At 36.9% G+C, this 19,908-nt stretch overlaps 1 protein-coding gene across 3 annotated transcripts in view; it reads right to left on the bottom strand.

Annotated features, from left to right (window-relative positions):
• Positions 1 to 6,951, bottom strand: part of LOC107773792 (calpain-type cysteine protease DEK1) — a 36,347-nt gene extending 29,396 nt beyond the window's left edge. For 2 of the 3 annotated variants that reach the window (XM_075241224.1, XM_075241226.1), the window contains exons 1-3: positions 6,628 to 6,932; positions 6,264 to 6,443; positions 4,341 to 4,591 (exon numbers count right to left, since the gene is read on the bottom strand). In XM_075241224.1, the coding sequence (XP_075097325.1) occupies positions 4,341 to 4,591; positions 6,264 to 6,412 (400 nt within the window). In that variant the 5' untranslated portion in view covers positions 6,413 to 6,443; positions 6,628 to 6,932. Of the gene's footprint in view, positions 1 to 4,340; positions 4,592 to 6,263; positions 6,444 to 6,627 lie in introns of all 3 variants that reach the window. The other variant, XM_075241225.1, reaches the window with a different exon arrangement.
• Between the last annotated feature and the right edge of the window lie 12,957 nt (positions 6,952 to 19,908).

Here is a 19,908-nt window from a genome sequence, read left to right as displayed (position 1 = left end):
GACCAAATTTAAATGCACATATTCAAGTCGTACTTGAACCCAACAATAACACCAGCCACACGAAACTAGAGCACAGATGAATGCTACTGAGGGCATATCAAATGTGTTAGCAGCTTCAGAAAGCACAGGTAACAAGTACAAGAAATGGAATCATACGCATCGGCTGTACGAGTACTCAGTGACACAAGACTTCAACATCCATGGAAGGTTTGTTGCCATCTCTCTGAAACATTGGGACCAGACAGCAGCGTAATTGTTCCTGAGTTCAAATATGACGCGGTATGGGAATCCATTGCCAAGAGAATATGAAGATCTGCTTAAAAGGCACAGGTTCAAATGGTTCTCATCAGGAGAGCTATTTAGATGCAGTCAGGATAAAGAGATTGGAACCGTGGGATGATGAAGTTTCTCTAGATGTTTTAACTACGACGGCTAGAAAGGTGGACATGGATAGCAATATCAAAAGAGAAAGGGAGACCATGTCCAGAATTGTTTGGCTGGCAGGTTTGAAGGGAGCTTTTGTGAGATACTGGAAGGTTTGTTGCCATCTCTCTGAAACAAGGGGACCAGACAGCAGTGTAATTGTTCCTGAGTTCAAATATGACGCGGTATGGGAAGACATTGCCAAGAGAATATGAAGATCTGCTTAAAAGGCACAGGTTCAAATGGTTCTCATCAGGAGAGCTATTTAGATGCAGTCAGGATAAAGAGATTGGAACCGTGGGATGATGAAGTTTCTCTAGATGTTTTAACTACGACGGCTAGAAAGGTGGATGTGGATAGCAATATCATAAGAGAAAGGGAGACCATGTCCAGAATTGTTTGGCTGGCAGGTTTGAAGGGAGCTTTTGTGAGATACTGCATGCCCTAATTTGAGAAGATGGGTACAAAACCATTGGAAAGTTACAGGCAGGGTTCAAAAGTCTATGAGATGAATGGTTTACAATTTAAATGCGAACAACCATCAAAATCAGAAGGTCTAAGGAACTAATAAGAACGTAGAGATGGAGAAGTCTGAATATCAAGCTAGAATGGGGAACTCCATCAGCAGAGTATATTGTCCCAAGTGAATTCGGATCAGGCTTTCGGGTGTCACTTCACACCTCTGGTCTGAAAAAATCTTTAAAATTGGCAATATGTGTAGGGGTTGGCTGGAGACAGAGGAAGAAACCAAACTGAGAAACCACCTTAGATGGGCCGAACACGAGTTAATGGTCCTTCGAAGAAAATTCCAACATCCGTAGCAATTGATTGGGGGGGTCTGGAGTTTGAAATACATTTTTGGGTGGAGAGAACTGACGTAGCTAATTGATAGCAACTAAAAAGACTTTTTTTAACTAATAAGACATTTCCTGTACATAATTCAGACTGTCTCGTAAATTCAAATTGTACAAATCTTTCTTTTTATAGTGTCAGAGTTTGTGCACTCCTTGACTTTCCACTGTTACATGTGTCCTCTCACCAATGTAGGTATCCAATTACTCTGTCCACCAAGGCTTAGATAGATCGAAGAGTCTGACCTACATTTTTTGCCTATATTTGGATTCGAATCCTGGTCTTTCATGGTGTTCATTCCAACATCATCAACTATCAAAAACTATGCTACACCCTCGGTGATCAAATTGTACATAATCTTATCAACCACAGCAGTCAAAAGTAAACTACCTCAATGATGGCTGGCACGTGCAGTATAATTTATTAAAAAAAAAACTCTATACATCAAGTTATCAGCTTAAATTAAATTCAGGAGCGGAGCTAGCGTTTGAGTTACGAGTTCAGCCGAACCCCGTAACTTTGTTTTAAACTATGTATTTGTCTTAAAAAATCAATTGACTATGTACAAATTGTCAATTCAGTACCCACTTATTTAAAAGGCCTAGAATCCCGAACATATAAGCTTCAAATCATGGCTCAGCCTCTAATTAAATTGGGTCGAAGATCTCCAATATCATAGTCTTTTATAAGGTAAATAGTTTTATTATGATAGGAAATTTCCCCTACACAAGTAGTATATTAAAAAGTAGAGAATCTATAGAGAATGTTCTTCCGACTAACGCCCAATGTCAACTTATCAATAGAATGCTCTTTCCACCAAGACGATATTGTACCAATTTCAATTATTTCAGTATGTAGCAACCAAACCTCAATAAGTCTTGGAAATGTGCTGATGAATCTTGATATCACTAACCTGCTCAAATATGAATATATTCAAGTGTACAAGATCACAGACAATGAAATTGACCTACACACCAAAATCATTTGCATATTCCCCAACGTTAACTCATTTATGTTATCTTCTCATTAAATAGTTAAAAACAAAAATAACTATCTTCAACAATGTAAGATAACAGTAGCAATGCATCTCAATAATATTTTTTCCTGTACCTTTATCTCTCACATGGTATTACAACATTCATGAGAACATACGGGAAAGTAAACTCAATCAGATAGTTGCCTTGCTTCAATTTCTGACAACTTTCTGTTTTGCATCATTATGTTTCCCTCAGTGTTAGGCGTAAACCAACATCACCATAGGTGTCCCCACACTCGCCGAGCAAAACACAGTAAACCCCTCTAGCAAGTGATCTCTCAGGCACTCCCACACGCCTAGCAAGTGATCTCCCATGCGCTCCCACACGCCGGTCCCAGTCAGACCTCAGATGGCGCGTAAGCCCACACCCCGAGCACGTGAAGAAAGTTCTGGCGACTTCCAAAGCAGATTCTTAGTTCTGGTGACTCGTCTTGTGATTCCAACCTACCCATCCTTTTTCCAGGAAATTCAGAACACCAGGTTTCAGATCAGGCGCATCTAGATCAATTTCTTATTGTTTCTCTTGTTTTGTTGATCTCCTGGAGCGTGATTTGGTAAGTTCAACACAACATTCAGGTGTTTGGAATGCCTCATAGTGTAGCTGATTACTCCGTGTTTTATCGACAATTTACTTCAAATCTATTTATTTGGTGATGTAAGTTGACGATATCACCATCACAGGTAATGATCAAGATGGTATCACTAATTTGAAGTAACATGTTTTTCAACACTTCCAATCTAAGGATCAAGGAAGATAGAAGTATTTTCCAAGTATCGAGGTCGCCTAGTCTAGATCAAGTATTATTATTTCACAGCGAAAGTATGTCTTAGACATTCTTGAAGAGACACGAATGACGGTTTGTAGACCTATTGACACTCTTATGGATCCGAATGCTAAACTTTTGCCATGACAAAGGGAGCCTCTTAGCAATCCTGAACGACTGGTTGGTACTCACAATGACTAGACCTGACAATTCATTTCATGTGTAAGTCTACTTGTGGACTCACATATGACACTCATTGGGATGCATTTGTCCGCATTCTTTGATATATAAAGTTTGCCTAAAGCAAAGGACTACAATTCGAGGATAGAAGCCATGAGCAAATTGTTGGATACACCAATATTTATTGGGCAGGAATATTTATTAGGCAGGATCACCTTCCCGATAGTAGCGTTCTACCTCTGGATATTACGTTTTAGTAGGAGGTAATCTAGTGTCTTGGAAGAGAAAGAAATAGAGCATGGTTGCTCGATCTAGTACATAAGCAGAATATAGAACAATGGCCATAGCAACTTGTGAGCCAGTTTGGATCAAACAATTGCTCCGAGAATTGAAATTTGGACAAATTAGTCAAATGGAACTTTCTTTTATAAGGTAAAAAATTTTATTAACAATTTGGGGAAAATTAGGACAAATTAGTCAGATGGAACTTGTGCGCGATAATCAAGTGGCCCTTCATATTGAATCAAATCTGGATTCTGGTGTTTCATCAGAGGACTAAACATATTGAGATTAACTATCACTTCGTCGAAGAAAAGATACACTCAAGAAATATTGTTACAAATTTTGTGAAGTCAAATGATTAACTTGCAGATATTTTCATCAACTCCCTCACTGGTCCTCATATTAGTTACATTGTAACAAGCTCGCACATATGACTTATATGCACAGGATTGAGGAGAGTGTTAGTTCATGTATATGGTTACTCAGTATCCCACATTGGCAAATGCATTTTATATACTGTGTAAAGTATATGTATAAATAGCACTCACCGTAAGGCAGTTGTAGTAACGCATCTCAATAATATTCCACATGCCTTTATTTCTCACAGCCAATGAACATCAACATTTCTTTAGCTTAAACATAGGATGGTAATAATATTGAAATATTATGTAAATGTATGTGTGTCAGAGTGTGTGTATGAAAGTGTGTGTGTGTAACCAACACGATTGAGTACATTCATATTTCCTCCTCACAGACAAATAGGTTGTTCTCCACGCATGTATAGGAGACGAAGTAATACATACTTGAACTTTGCCACTGTGTTCTCCACCAAAGCATTATTGAGTAGAATGCCAGAAGCAGAGAACTTCCAGCCATTATTACAGCTAGACCAACAATATCTCGCCCCAATATCAACATTAACCAGCATCCCCATGTAACAAGCACCACAACCGGAGAGATCACAATTATCCATGCAGACAGCGATAAGAAACTACATAAGATTCCAAGCTGGGGTCCTTGTAAAAATCCCGGCCATTTTCGGGCAAAGATCCAGCTGAAAGGCAAAAAGCAAGAAGAGATTAACCACAAAGGAGAACATTTTTCCATCCACAAAAAGCAAAACATTGATAATCTGAATAAATACATAAACTATATTGTATGGTAAACATGTAGCTAGAAAGATATATCAAATCAAACAATAAATAAACAAATACGGTTGGACAGCATAAGGGGGTGAATACACATTCTCATTACTCATAGATAAGGTACCAAAGACCAATAACAAAAACGCCAATTGCTGCGGTTAAACCAGCATATCTCTCTTTTGAAGCCATTAATATGTAGTACTGTTATTAGACGGCGTCATTGGAGGTCACATCCCATGTAAACAAGAGTATAAAAAAATGACAGAGATACTAAACCAAAAAAGTTAATGGCCACAGACGTCTTACAGAACTATACATACAGCAAATGGATACATATATTCCTTTTGACGGGTAAGACCCCAGGCTAATTTCGTTAACCAGTTAAAATAGAAGACCATAAATTAGAAGGATTTTCCTCTGAACTGAATGGATTATCTACCTATGTGGAACGCCTTTTAGAGTTCTTTTTCTAGCAACGCATTTGACACTTCCATTCAGACAAAGGGCTGCTACCTTACAACAAAATTATTTTGCAATGATCACTAATACTAATTAACCTAAATCACTCAGCACACATAACTCACACTAAACCTATGAGGTTGCAAACCCAACAAGTGTCGCATGAGATGAAACGATCTTGTGATTTGGCATTTCTCAAAATCATTAGGGGACAGCATGGGAAGCCTAATTTGATAGTACAGTGCTAATGTGGAGTATAATATAAAGTTGAAGTAGCCTGAACTTCAACTTTTCCAGTGCACAGATGGATACATATTAGGGACTTTAAGACTGACAAGAGATAGATTTAGAAACAAAACAAAAAGGGAGATATAGAAAGTGTCTACTACATCGAAAAAATTGTAGTGCGGCATGTTGAACAAATGCCAAGGTTCAAAAAGCAGCAGATGCAAGTCATTTATTCATCTCAAATCACTATATTATTATCCCAGAGGGATTGCCTAAAGGCTGAGAAAGGGGAGTAAAAACTTGGAGACTTCAGGTTCCAAATTCTATCCTAGATGTGCAGAAATACCTTAATAACCTGTATTATGGACTAGATGGACTGCCCCGTGAATTAATCAAGATGCTTGCAAGCTAGTCCAGAAACTGCAGTTATAAAATAAATATTCTCTACCTTACATCTAGAAACAAGAAACTATAAAATGAATCTTCCACTTAGCAAGATCAGTCTCCCTTTCCAAGTACACACTCTTTTGTTACCTACTTTCGCATGTTCACAAAATATTGTATGTGTGTTCTAATTATTTTTCCCTGTTCTTTTAGGTTGTAAGTGGCATTATTATTCCTCTTCATAGGTCCTCTCCAGGTGCTGCAATTTTAGCTGTAAAGCACCAATTAAAATTAGAAATATAATTTCCTGAGGCACTAAGAACCATATCGATAAATTCTCAAAAAAAGCCCGTATGGATAAATTTCCCAGGTAACCTTCATTATTCACATTTGAGCCACATTTAAAACAAGCAAGAAGAAAAATTCCACGCGCACCAGGATACAGCATCAAGATAATTGATGCTTACTATATAGCATATGAAAAAAGAAACAAGAAAAAAATATGACAACCGAAAATTTTGGAAAATAAGTTGCCTGTAAATCCGCCATGGCCGCCAATTAACTGCCCAAAGTATAGCAAAAGAAGCAGAACCCAGCACAGAGAAAAGGGTCCCTGAAATCACACATGCCAGTATCAATTCATGCTCATTTCCTTCCATTTTCCTCCTTTACCCGCCCTTGCTCTGTCAACTGCATCCAACAAATTCACAATAAAACAAGCAAAAAATCAAATAATCCACCAAAAAATCTGATGTTTCCCACACAAAAAAAAGAGCACCAACAAATGTCAACCTAAAAGATAGAAAAAAATAAGCCAGTTCATGCATTCTCTATTCAGCTAAAATCAAGAAACAAAGTTGAAGGCTTTACGGACCTCAGCAGAAGCCTCCCAAACTAAGAAGGCGGAAACTGTGGCATTCCCACTCAGAACTCATCTTCCAAGAACTAGGGTTTTTGCTGCAATTTGCCAAACCATAGTCAGGGGAAAGCTAGGATTTTTATTCCATTTCTTCCTTGTGCTCAAAAATTAGACTCCCAACAGTGGTACAATCAAAAAACCCACCAATCTATCTTGTTATTTGGTCAAGACCTGTGAAAATTGTTGAAGAAAAATCAAAACCCTAAGGAGTTTTGTAGAGAGAGAGAGAGAGGAGTAAAGTTACAAGTGAGTGTGGATATAAAATTCTGAAACGTCAGTGGTTGTAAATAATAAAATAACAGCTCGGTTTTTGTCTTACAAGAATATTTCCTGACCGCTTCTAATGGAGCGTGTTATCCCGTACCAATTAGAATTCGAGTCTTGATTTTCCTCTCCGAGAATTTTGTTGCGCGTGGAGTCACTTGGTTTGTTTTGAGAGTAGGAGAGAAATGATTTTTCAGACAGGAGTGTAGGATTATTCTCTAACTTGATTCACGATAAAATGACATGCTTTGTTAGTAAGAATTAGTATAGATGATTAATCATATTATTATTAAGAGTTAGGTTTCTTCTTATAAGGATAATTAATCACGGAATTAAAATTTAAGATGATTTTATCTCAAGTTTGTTTGGGACAAAAATATAATATAACTAATCTAATTATTTATTCAGGATTGTAATGTTATTTTTATCTCTACGGAAAGATGATATAACAATTCTGGGATAACTAATCCCGGTACAATTTGTTTTCCAACCAAATAAATCTTTGGTGGTTAATAAATCCCTAAACTAGGAGTACTGTATTTTTATATTTTTTTATAAATCCCTGAACTACAATTTTTAATAAATAAATGGTAAAAAATTATGTGATCGACTTTTTGAATGGCACGGGAAGGTAAAGAAGGATGATACATTAGATTTTTTAACGAATAATTAAGTTGAAGTTAATATTTTCCATTTTATTTTTATTTCTTAGTATTCTTTAGTTGTTGACCTTTGTCACTTTCTTCTTTAACTGAATTGATCTAGGTTTGTATATTTGGGTTTCATTTAAAATTACATATATCTTTTTCTTTTTTTCATAAGGTAAAGATAAGATTTGCGTAAACATTACCCTTTTCATACTAACTTGTGAATTACATTGAATTTGTTATTGTTATTATTGTATATCTCTCTTCTTCCATTTTTCCTCCATAAATTATTGAGATAATACGTTCTTCAATACCATTTTCTTGACTTAATTCATCCTTCTTTGGAAATATAAATCAGACGCCAAACCTAAGAAAAATACTACTCCTGTTTTTTAAAAGAAAAAAACATGATCATCAATGTCTGGCGTATGTAAAATTCAAGTCGTACGCTGTCAAATAATAAATATAGAAAAATGCTAATCACATATAGAATGACTTGAATAAGTGCTAACACCAATCAATACCACTATTAACTATATTATTTTTTCTCTCGCTCTTAACCACATAATTAGTAAAAAGTTAATTTGTGATATAAAATACATAGATATAACAAAATCGAACAACATCTAATTGTAAAGCATATAAAGTTAGTAATTTTCAGCTCAAGCAAGTGAAATTAAAAAATAACATCTAGTATTATATTAAAATTTCAAGATCTATCATTTTATCAACAAAAGAAAACTACTTACATAGTAGAGTTAGTGCTAACAACGGAGATATTCTTCTCCATTAAATAAGAAAATAAAGAAATATTCAAGAAAAATAATTTTACCTATTTAAATAAAGCAGGAACTAAAGTAATTTTCCACGTTGTAATTTGTTTGGAACTGGAAATATAACAATTATGATGACCGAAAGAAGTTATTAAAGATATTTGCAAAATGAAACTTTGAAAAGCCTCATAGAGAATGACATTTACCTCCTCAATCTCTTCCCCCTTTCTTCACGATGAACGCATCCTTATAGCCAAAGTCAACATATGTTATGAGTTTGATTCTTGTTATGGGTTTGTCATGGTTGGTTATGGGTTTGTGATGCGCTAAAATTACATCTATATAAATAGCGTAAGACGGTCGATGTCAAATATAATAACTCAACTAGTTTGGGATTGAATCCCACGTGGAATAGGCATAAAAAAGTTACTTCACTAGTGTGACACTTGACTATGATCGTAATTCTATCTCATTAGTTTGAAATGAGTTTGCCATTGCTAATTTATTAGGACACTATATTGTTAAAAACTTTAACTATCTAGATTAAGAAACCAAGGTTGTGTCTCATTTAATGGAATGGAATGTTATGTGTGTTAATATGATATATTTCTAATGGAAAGTTCTATAATATGCAAATAGTTCCTAAATAATTACCCAATATTTTTAAATAGTTGGGTAGAATCCCCTTTTTATGATTTTTCTAAATACAAAAAAGTTGAAAATAAAAGTGATCAATTTATGCCAAGTAGAATCTTCTTATTCGTAATTAATTTTTCCATTAAATAAGATTTAAAGCCTTGAGTTCTTGCTATTCATTCTACCAAACACCATTTCACCTTTTTAAGTGAAAGATAAAGTAAAATGGCATAGGTTAATGTTTGCAACCACCAATGGTAAACGCACACCCATCATTGGGTCCACAATCTTAGTGATAAAGTTAGCTACTCGTGACAACTAGAATAAAAGCACTAAGCATTACAAAAGGCATTAAAGTCTTATAATAAAGAAACCAAAAGAAATCCTTTTCTCAAAAACTTCAAATAATTTGTATATTCAATGATCTAACAAGTGGACATTTTTCAAACAAAGATTCCCCACAAAACTCGTAACTATACCATTTATAACAGTCCAAAGATACGAAAATAGCTACAGTAAAAATACCCCCGCAATATCACATATGGACCGTACGTTGGGCACATTCGAGACTTGATTTGGGGGGAGGGGGAGGGGGGAAGGGTTGGGGAGATGAAAAAAGAAGAAAAAAATGTAAGATAAAATAAATAATCAATAAAAATTATATAGTATAAAAATATGTGTCAAGCTACGATTGGTGCATGTCATATACGATATTAGTTGAAACTGAAGTTAGTCACATAATAGGGTATTTATTATATTTCAAACAAAGCCAGGGGTCATAAGATCGCAATTAAACTAAATAGTAGCAATTAGAGAATGGAATATTTTTTATGTTTTAATCAATTAAGGGAAAAGCGATGTAAGCTTCACCTAGGTGTAAACCTAATGGGTATAGTAAAGTAATGTATGCTTGGTAGATTGGGGTGTGTTATGACTCTCGATTCTCAAATACTCACTCAATACCTCTTGGTCATAGAGTGGTTATGTCCAAATTGGCTTTCTCAAGATCAATTGGGTAGCAATACAAGCAATTGATATGAGTCCAAGTGAGATTATCATTATCTCTAGTTCAAATCATGTAATCAAACTAGTCAAAACCTTAACTAGCTCAATTTTCTGTTAGCCAAGTTTTCCTAGACTAGGTTCCTCTTTCTCAAGTAAGAACTAAGTCAAATAGGCATGAATCAATGTTTGAAACCATTAATTCTAGATATAAAGTATAAAAAGCATAAATAACAAACATCCAATCATAAACAAGCATTAATATTAATAACTCATAAGTTTTACATACTAGGGTTGGGTCACAACCCTAGATAAAATCTAGCTACTCATGCTTGAAGACACATAAAATAAAATAGTAGAAGTGATTGGAGGCATAAAACTACAATTAAAAGATAAAAGTAGCGGGTTTTCTCTAATTTTGATCACAACTTTCCCAAAATGGTAAACTATAACCGCTACAGTTGCTAGGAATACCAAAGTTGCCCTAAAAAGTGTTTCTCGTCTATTTATAGTGTCCAGAAATTCGCTGACAAAAAAAAGTTCTTCGAGAGGTTTTGTGATCGCACAATTTGGTGTGCGGACTAGGGGTGGGCGTCGGCTGGTTCGGTTCAGTTTTCACTTAGTTCGGTTCGATTTTCTATTTGGTGCACCAATAACCGAACCAAAACTAGTTCGTTTTCTTTGGTTTTTGCTAATTCCGATCGGTCGATTTTCGGTTTAATTCGGTCGATTTGGTCTTGTGGTATTGAGCTTTTAAATCGGACTTTTTCTACTAAAAATATGACTAATTTCATATTTTAGTGCAACTAAAACTGCACTAAAACTCGAAAACGCGATACTTATAAATATTGTTACATTGTTGGTCATTAATAAAAAGCTATTTTAATAAAGATAAACAACTTTGATTTATTTCAAAAAATGATAGATTTATTAACATCTATACCATCTTCAATATTGTTTACGTGCAAATAAGTTTTAAAGTTAAATAATAATCTCAAATTACGACATCAGTTATCCTTATCAATTTATGCCCAATTCTCTCTCATAATTTAATTATCACTCATTCTCTTTCATCATAACAATATCTTACTATTGTACGTTTTATTACTCAAATATTCGATAGGATTGGAAGAAGTGTAATTATAGGATTATAACATTCAAATTTATATTTTCTAAAACCCATAGATATACTCACAAATGAACGTGTAAGATATCATATTACAATACTATATACCAGCAATTTTTATAAATAAATTGTATAAATAAACATAGATGTGTATACTTTATACCACTATTATATTATTTATATAACCAAATATGCTAATTAATTATGCAATATTCTAGAATTATTCCAAAATATACCAGTAATATTTATTTGTGGGACTTTATTTGTGTTTGGGCTTCACATTTTATTATGTAAATATGTGGAAAAGTTGGGCTAGACAACTTAAGAGGAGCCCGGAGGCTAGGATCCATATTAAAAAATTTCGATTTTTCGATTTAATCGAAAACCAAAATTGCAAAATCGAGCACCGAAATTATAGAAAACATAAACCGCAAACCGGCCGAATAAGCTGAAAAATCGAAACTGAATGAACCGAAGTTTATGGTTCAGTCGTTTTTTTCGTTTCGATCGGTATTATGCCCACCCCTAGTGCGGATCACACTTTCTCCTACTCTTGCAAATAGAGGAATTCTACAGCCGCATAATAATCTCTGCGGGTGCACTTTAGCTTCTGCGGCCGCACATTTTGGCTGCGGACCGCATTCTCAAGAGGCTTCACACTTGGTCTTCTGCAACTTCCCTAAACTTTTCAAGCTTTGTCAGTGCGATCAGATTTTGCGGCTACACAATGTGGCGTGCAGACCACTCTCCTGTTGAACTCCTATGAGGCTTCAAGGGTGTATCTGCGACCGCATTTACAGTTCTGCGAACCACATTTCCATCTGCGGCCACATAATAAGTTATGTGGACCACATTTTCCTCTGCATTACTCCTCTTTGTCTTGTTGAGCTGGAACACTCTTTTTTGAGTTACATTTCTCCATTGGGCTCGAATCCTCCAACATGCCTGCATTTCACATAACTTCATTAGAGTCGGAAATAAAAATCACTACTTTTGGACAAAAACTAAAGAAAGAAGATACTAATAAGTGGTTAAAATTCACACTTATCAAATCCCCCAAACTTAAGTCTTTACTTGTCCTCGAGCAAACAGATTAGTTCTCACCTCCACTAAGTGAAATGTCATTTCAAAGAGTCGATTATAAGTCATTCATACTCAGTTGGGACCAATAATTACCTACAATACTCATGCATTTTTAACAAGGCGATGAAACGTATGAGACTTGCATATAAATCTAGTGTGACATTTAGGCTTCAAGAATTGACTTCACTCATCAAGGACTCTTGTTCTATAATGTAAATCATGGTGGACTCCAAACTCTTCCTCATCTACCTTCCATTTGCCATGTTCACTTCAAGATTTAACACTCACTATCTAGAGTAATAAATGACTCGCTCGTCTCTCACAAAGAAATGTCACAAGTAAGGCTTCAACTATCGTAGACTTACCCCTCATATAGATCTCCACTAATGTAAACTCACTTTGTTCAAAATCAAGTAGAACTTCTTTCGGGTAGGATATCACATGGGATAAGTGGTTACATCTTTCCTTAAGCACCCCACTTTTCATTTCTTGGCTCACATTTGCCAAACCCTTAGAGGTATTTCTTTTTCTTGGGGGCTAGAGAGACTTGTCGTCACTCTTTGTTGTTCATTTCATTCATTTTCTCCCTTGATGCTCCTACAATTGCCTCTTTTTTAATTTCATCAATCCCCTTTTTTATTTTATTTTTGTTCTTTCCTTTCTTGCTTTCTCTTTTCATGGAGATCATTTATTTTCTCTTTTTTAGTGCTTTGATATCTCTTTTAAATTCCTCAACTTTTCTCTCAAACTTAGTATTTGATCCACTTATTACATACGAGTGTTAAGGAAGGTTCGAGTTCCAAAAGAGGATTATGATCAAAACGGGTAAAGGCTTGTAGCATGGTTACCAACAGAGAAAGGCTAACCGCTCAAAGGGTTTGACTAGGGATAACGATCATAGGGAGGAAATAAAGCTCAAACGGTCAAAGGAAAGCCTACAATCATTTTCCAAACCAAGCAAACCTAAAATTTTGCCTTGAAACATATACATGGCAAGTTCTAGACTATTCACTCAAGTGCTTGGACTAGCAATAAGAATTCACCTCACCTCTCATGCAGCTAGACGTAAAAGGAGATATAGTCTAAAGCCCACAACGATCACGGTCAAGTTAAAGATCACTATGGTCCATTCAACCACCTAATGGTTATTAAAGTCAACACAAGAATCTCAAAGTCACTAAACTAAAGCTATTTTCTTTCAAAACCTTGTTCCAAACCATAAGCATGCAGTTAAGTATGTAGGTTCCAAATGAAGCATAAATAACTCTTTTTAGAGAATGACCTAGTTAGGGCTTTTATTCATTACTACTTACTACTACTATTACTTAAACGTGAAACTCACTCATTCCCTTAAGAAAGTTGTCATACTATCTATCCTCGAGATGAGTCACCCGGTTCACACAAAAGACAACCTCTGGAAAGAACCGCGACATTAAGAAAATCAAAGGCTTATTATCAATACTACTAAGAAAAAAACATAAAAGCTACTAAAACAAACTCAATTAAAGATAAACAACTAAAAAAGCTGTTGAAAGTAACAACTACTAAAGATAAATAAAAAGTAGATTCATCCAATTATTATATTCTGAAGTTGTCAAATGTATCAAATATGATCCACCCCACCCTTACCCTTAAATAAAAAGAAGCATTGTCCCGAATGCTTAACAAAATAAGATAATAAAGTAGAGAGGGTGAAAAAACTCCCTAAGTGTCCTCGGTCATCACTGTGTCACTAGCAACATCAGTCCTAGCCGGCTCAGTTAACTGAATATCATCATCAAGTGTGGTAGCGACCTGATAAGTGAACATAACATACACTTCCTCAGTAGTGTCGGAGGCAAGGTGCGGCTCCTCAGTCTGAGCAGTGAGAGCATCATGAGAAGATGGAGTTGGGTGAGGCTGGGCGGGGTCTAATAGCATGTCAAACGGCAATCTTCGGCCTCAGCTATCTAGGTCACCTCAGATCGAATCTCATCAACTGACTTCTTGCTGGCATGCGACTTCCTTATTTTTTTCACCTGCTTGGTCAACCGCTCAATCACAATATCATGTTGTACCAATATATCCATTATGACTTTCTGGTTGTCCAAGACTTTGCTAAGCTTCTAATCTATCTAAGAGAAATCCATGGGTGTTTGTGAATATGACTACCTTGAAACTATACTGAAGATCTCATACAGCTTTGAAGTAGATGTCGACATCTAGTTATTGAGGCTCGCAAGTGTCTGGGAGACTCGCAAAATAGACAATGGGCCTGTAGGCATGAGTACCGGCCTAGGAGATGTATTAGGAACTATAATAGGAGTTGTATTACTCCTTCGGCTCTACATCATCAAACCCCAAGTACGCATTCAGATTATGCTGATCAAACATCACTTTCAAGTTACGCACCTTGGTGATCTTTTCCCCTTTGATAATATGCGTTGTGTTGGAATAGAATTCCTGGACAAGATGCTACTTTACATCCACCCATTTCTCAGTAAATAACATTCATCCCTTTCTTTTGGTAAACTGCTCTAGAACTGCGGGGTTGTATTTGTCTAGATCTTTAAGGAGGAACTGCCGCTCATGATTCAAAGAACTCTCCGTCCACCACATTCAGAAATCAGAAAATGCTCGCCGACTTAGAAATCTATCTTCCCCAATAACCTTCTTCTTTGATCTTGCCAATCCTATATATGCACTTGCTCCCCTCTCCCATCATCTGGGACATCATCAGAATCAAATCCCCGATTAGCTGCATTTGACTCATGACTATCACTCTCCGAACCCTAGGAAGTGTTGTGAGATGTAGAAGGGACATCTAGAGGCTCATGCTGCCTTTGTGGCCTAGATTGTTCTTTAGTGTGCTCCTCCAGTAAAGATACAGAATTTCCCTCGGAGGCCTCCCTTGACGGGGCATAAGAGTTAGACTCTCAGAGGTCTTTACATCTCCCTAGACCTGCAATGGTCTTCTTTGTGATTGCTTTCTGCACCCTAGGGTGCAAGGCACCTCTGCCCATGCCCCTTGAAGATTCACCTCTTCCTTTGGTAGATTCACCTCGACCTCATGATCGTACCATTGTATGTATAAGCACAAAGAAATTTGTCGGTTGAACTTCATGTTTCAAACAGTTAAGACTCATATAAGTATGTGAGGACAACATAGAAGCGGTGAGGTTTCAGTTTGTACAACATGTAGTAGAAAAGGGCAAAGTGTGGTTCGCATATTTTGAAGCGTGGTCCACCAAATGGAAGTGTGGATGGCACAATTCTACATACAGACCGCACTTCAGTACAATTGTGCTAGCGCTCAGGTTCTGCCTCTTTGATTATCTGTTTGGGGGCCTTTTGCGACTGCAGAATTCATCTGTGGTCCGCACAATTTATAGTGCGGTCTGCACTTGATATTCTCAAAGTGGAAGTCTCTAATTATTAGTACGGACCATTTATGCAGCCTCATAACAAAATATGCGGTCCGCACAATTTAAAGTGCAGCTGCACCAACAACATCCAACAAGTTTCCCTAATTAACAGATTGCAGACCGCACAATTAAAAGTGCGGTCGGCACATTCAAAAACACAAACATGTCAGGTATGTTTACCTAGATTATGCAAAAGATTTGTTCATTTCTACTTGGAAATATGGTATAGACATGAAAATCAAGTAACCCAGCCCAATCTACACATGTTTTAGCAATTTTCCAGTACTGGACTACCTCACATGGATACATTGAAAGAATGTAATAACTTATGGCCTAAAAAGAAGTTTAAAATGAAAAATAAATTAAAAAATAAAAAGTAAAACCATTAAGTGAAGCATACCAAATAGTGTAAGTGTGTTAAGATCCAAGTGAGTGCAAATGGTTGTGTTTGATTGATAGTGCAAACTCCCAAGGCAAGTTCTCAAAGTAACAGTAAAAGTGAAAAGTGTAAAATGAGAGGTTACTGTTCTATTTATACTTTGAGAAAATGGAGGGTTAGAGAGGTGAGTACGGCCACACAATTTCAAGTGCGGGCTACACTCTCGTACCTGGCCTTCATTGGAAAACATAACTGTGCGGTCCTTTTTTCAAGTGTGGGCGTGCTTCTGCTAATGTAATATAACCACCTCTATGAGGTTGTGCATTTACGACCGCAAATTTTATGAAAGCCCGCACTATTGCTCTGCACTGATGGACAAAATGTTCAGAGGACCTTCCATTTAGCATCCTGGACCAATTCTTGCAAGTGCGGTCCATAGAGGAAATCCACGGCCGCACAAGAGCTTTTGCGGTAGCATTTATTTTCTGCGGCCGCACAAAGAAAAATTATGGTCCGTATTTTTGGCCTTGTTGACATAACCTTAACATCTAACACTTCTCCCTGCAGCACACTTCAAATCAAGTTAAAACCAACAAATCACATCTTACTAAAAGTGAAAAAGGGAAAAAAAACTTGGGTTGCCTCGCAAGAAGCGCCTTATTTAACGTCGTAGCACGACACAATGTCATAACATTCTCAAGTGAAGTAAATAACTGCCACCATGTGGCTCTCTCCAACTTTTCCCAAGTAGTGCTTCACCCGATGACCAATGACTCAAAATATTTTATTGTTCTTATTCTTCAAGTCCAATGCACCGAATGTGTCACACCAACAATTTCAAACAGACCACTCCACTTTGACTTAAGCTTTTCGGGAAACATCTTCAACCTTGAGTTGAACAATAATACAAGATCACCGGCATTGAACTCCTTATTCCAAATATACTTATCATGAAGATATTTCATTTTTTCTTTGTACAAGGATGAACTCTCGTACGCATAATACCAGAACTTTTCGAATTCTTTCAAGTGTGTAACCCGCAAGTTGGCTACATCCCAATTAAGATTCAATTTCTTCAAGGCCCACATTGCCTTGTGATCTAGTTCCATCGAAAAATGACAAGCTTTTCCGAACACTAGCCAGTATGGGGACATTCCGATATATGTTTTGTAACCCGTCTGATATGCTCATAGTGCGTCATCAAGCTTCTTGGACCAATCCATCTGATTTGCATTCACCGTCTTGAACAAAATACGTTTTATCTCCGGTTGAAGACACCCACTTGACCACTAGCTTGAGTGTGATAGGGAGGTTTCACTTTGTGGGTAACACTATACTTGCTAAGTAAAATGTCTTAAATCTTGTTGCAAAAGTGTGACCCCCATCATTTATGATTGCACGCGGAGTACCAAATCTTGTAAAAATATTATTCTTCAAGAAACCCACTACACTTCTAACCTCATTGTTGGGTAAGGCAACGACCTCAACCCATTTAGACACATAATTCACCACGACTAAAATGTAGGTGTTTCCACAAGAACTCACAAAAGGGCCCATAAAGTCGATCTCCAAGATAGTTGTAAGAGGCATCTCATGTTTCTTTGAAATTCCACCGGCCCGTTGACATTCATTACATCTTTTTACCAACTCATTTGCATCCTTGTATAGAGTAGGCCAATAGAAACCACAACCTAGGACTTTAGCCGTCGTCCTTGCTCCACTATGATGACCCAAAGAATGACAATCTCCAAGAATCTCACTTTGCTCTTCCTCCGGCACACACCCCCGAATCACCCTATCCGTGCAAATTCAGAAAAAGGTATGGTTCATCCCAATAATAGTCTTGACAATCCCTCTTAAGCTTCTTTCTTTGGTTTAAAGAGAACTCATCCGGAATGATACCACTCACAAGAAAATTTGCCAAATCCACGAATCACGATACCTCTTTCATTGAAAGTGCCAAAAGTTGCTCATCGTAGAAATAGTCATTGTTTTCAAGGCCATCATGCAGCCTCCCCTCTTCCTCTAAATGAGAAAAGTGGTCTGCCACTTGGATTTCACTTCCCTTCTGATCTTGGATGTCAATGTCAAACTCTTGCAACAAAAACACACATCTCATCAACTGAGCTTTAGATTTCTTTTTGCTCATAAGATAGAGAAGTGCCACATGATCCGTGTGGACAATAACTTTGGCACCCATAAAGTATGGGCAGAACTTCTTAATAGCAAATATAATAGCAAGGAGCTCTTTATCTATAACAGTGTAATTTACTTGGGCACTATTCATGATCTTACTAGCATAGTAAATCAGATGAAAAAGTTTGTTGATACGTTGCCCTAAAACTGTCCCAACCGCTACATCACTTCCATCATACATGAACTCGAACGGAAAACTCCAATTTGGAGAAGTAATTATTGGAGTAGTAGTCAACTTGAGCTTCAGTTGTTCAAAAGCTCTCATACAATCATCATTGAAATGGAACTTAGCATCGTTCTCAAGGAGCTTGCACATTGGGTTCAACACTTTAGAGAAATCTTTTATAAAACACCGGTAGAAACCCGCATTGCCGAAGAAACTTCGCACACCCTTCACCGAGGTGGGGGTGGAAGCTTAGAAATAACCTCAATCTTCGCCTTGTCAACTTCAATACCATTCTTGGAGATATTATGGCCAAGGACAATGCCTTCCTCAACCATAAAATGACATTTCTCCAAATTGAGCAACAAATTAGTTTCCTCACATCTAGCCAACACTTTGCCCAAATTTGCAAGACAATCATCAAAAGAATCTCCAACTACCTAAAAGTCATCCATGAAGACCTCAAGGTAGTCTTTCACCATGTCTGTGAAAATAGCCATCATACACTGTTGAAAAGTTGTCGGTGCATTGTACAAACCAAAAGGCATCCATTTGAAGGTAAAGGTACCATACGGGCATGTAAAAGTGATTTTCTCTTGATCTTACGGAGCAACAAAAATTTGGTTGTAGCCCGAGTACCCATCAAGAAAACAATAGAAAGCACGACCGACCAATCGATCGAGCATTTGATCCATAATGGAAGAGGAAAGTGATCCCTCATGTGACTTTGTTGAGCTTACGATAATCCATAAAAACTCTCCAATCGGTGATCGTTCTTGTAGGGATTAACTCATTTTTCTCATTAGTAACAACCGCCATGCCCCCTTTTTTGGGACACATTGAACAAGAGAGGTCCATGAACTATCAAAAATGGGGTAGACAACCACATAATCCAACCACTTGATGATATCTTTTTTGACCACCTCTTGCATAACTTCATTAAGTCTTCTTTAATGGACGGTTTGGCTCCATCCTCCAACTTGATCTTAAGCATAAAAAATGCGAGGCTTATACCCCGAATGTCCGCCAAAGTCCACCAAATAGCTTTCTTCCTCTTTTGCAACACTGCCAATATGGAATCAACCTGCACGTTAGTCAAATAAGAAGAAAGAATAACCGGTAAAGTAGAACAAGAACCACGAAATTCATGTCGAAGGTGAGGTGTAAATTTCTTTAACTCCAAAATGTGTGGCCTTCAATGGAAGGCTTTGTAGGAGAAGTCTTCATATTCTTAAGATCCAAAGATAACTTCTGGGGTGCAAAATTTTAAGACCCCATTCCTTGAAAAGAATTCACACATTTCGCGAAACCATCCATCTCATCATCATCCAAGTTGACCAAAACGACTCATCAATAATAACGTCGGTCACCAAGTCCACAAAAGAACATACTTCATTGCTATTTGGTTGCCGCGTAGACTTGCACATATGGAATACCACTTGTTCATCACCAACCCGGAAAGTGAGTTCTACAGCTCCCACTTCACGTTGGAGGGGAAGTGTGAAAATACTATAGATCCTCCTAATTTGGGATGATTTTTTAAAAAATAAATAAAATAAAATC

This window comes from Nicotiana tabacum, chromosome 20 (genome assembly GCF_000715075.1).
Source record: "Nicotiana tabacum cultivar K326 chromosome 20, ASM71507v2, whole genome shotgun sequence".
Taxonomy (NCBI): Eukaryota; Viridiplantae; Streptophyta; class Magnoliopsida; order Solanales; family Solanaceae; genus Nicotiana; species Nicotiana tabacum.
This window is presented reverse-complemented; position numbering and strand designations above follow the sequence as displayed.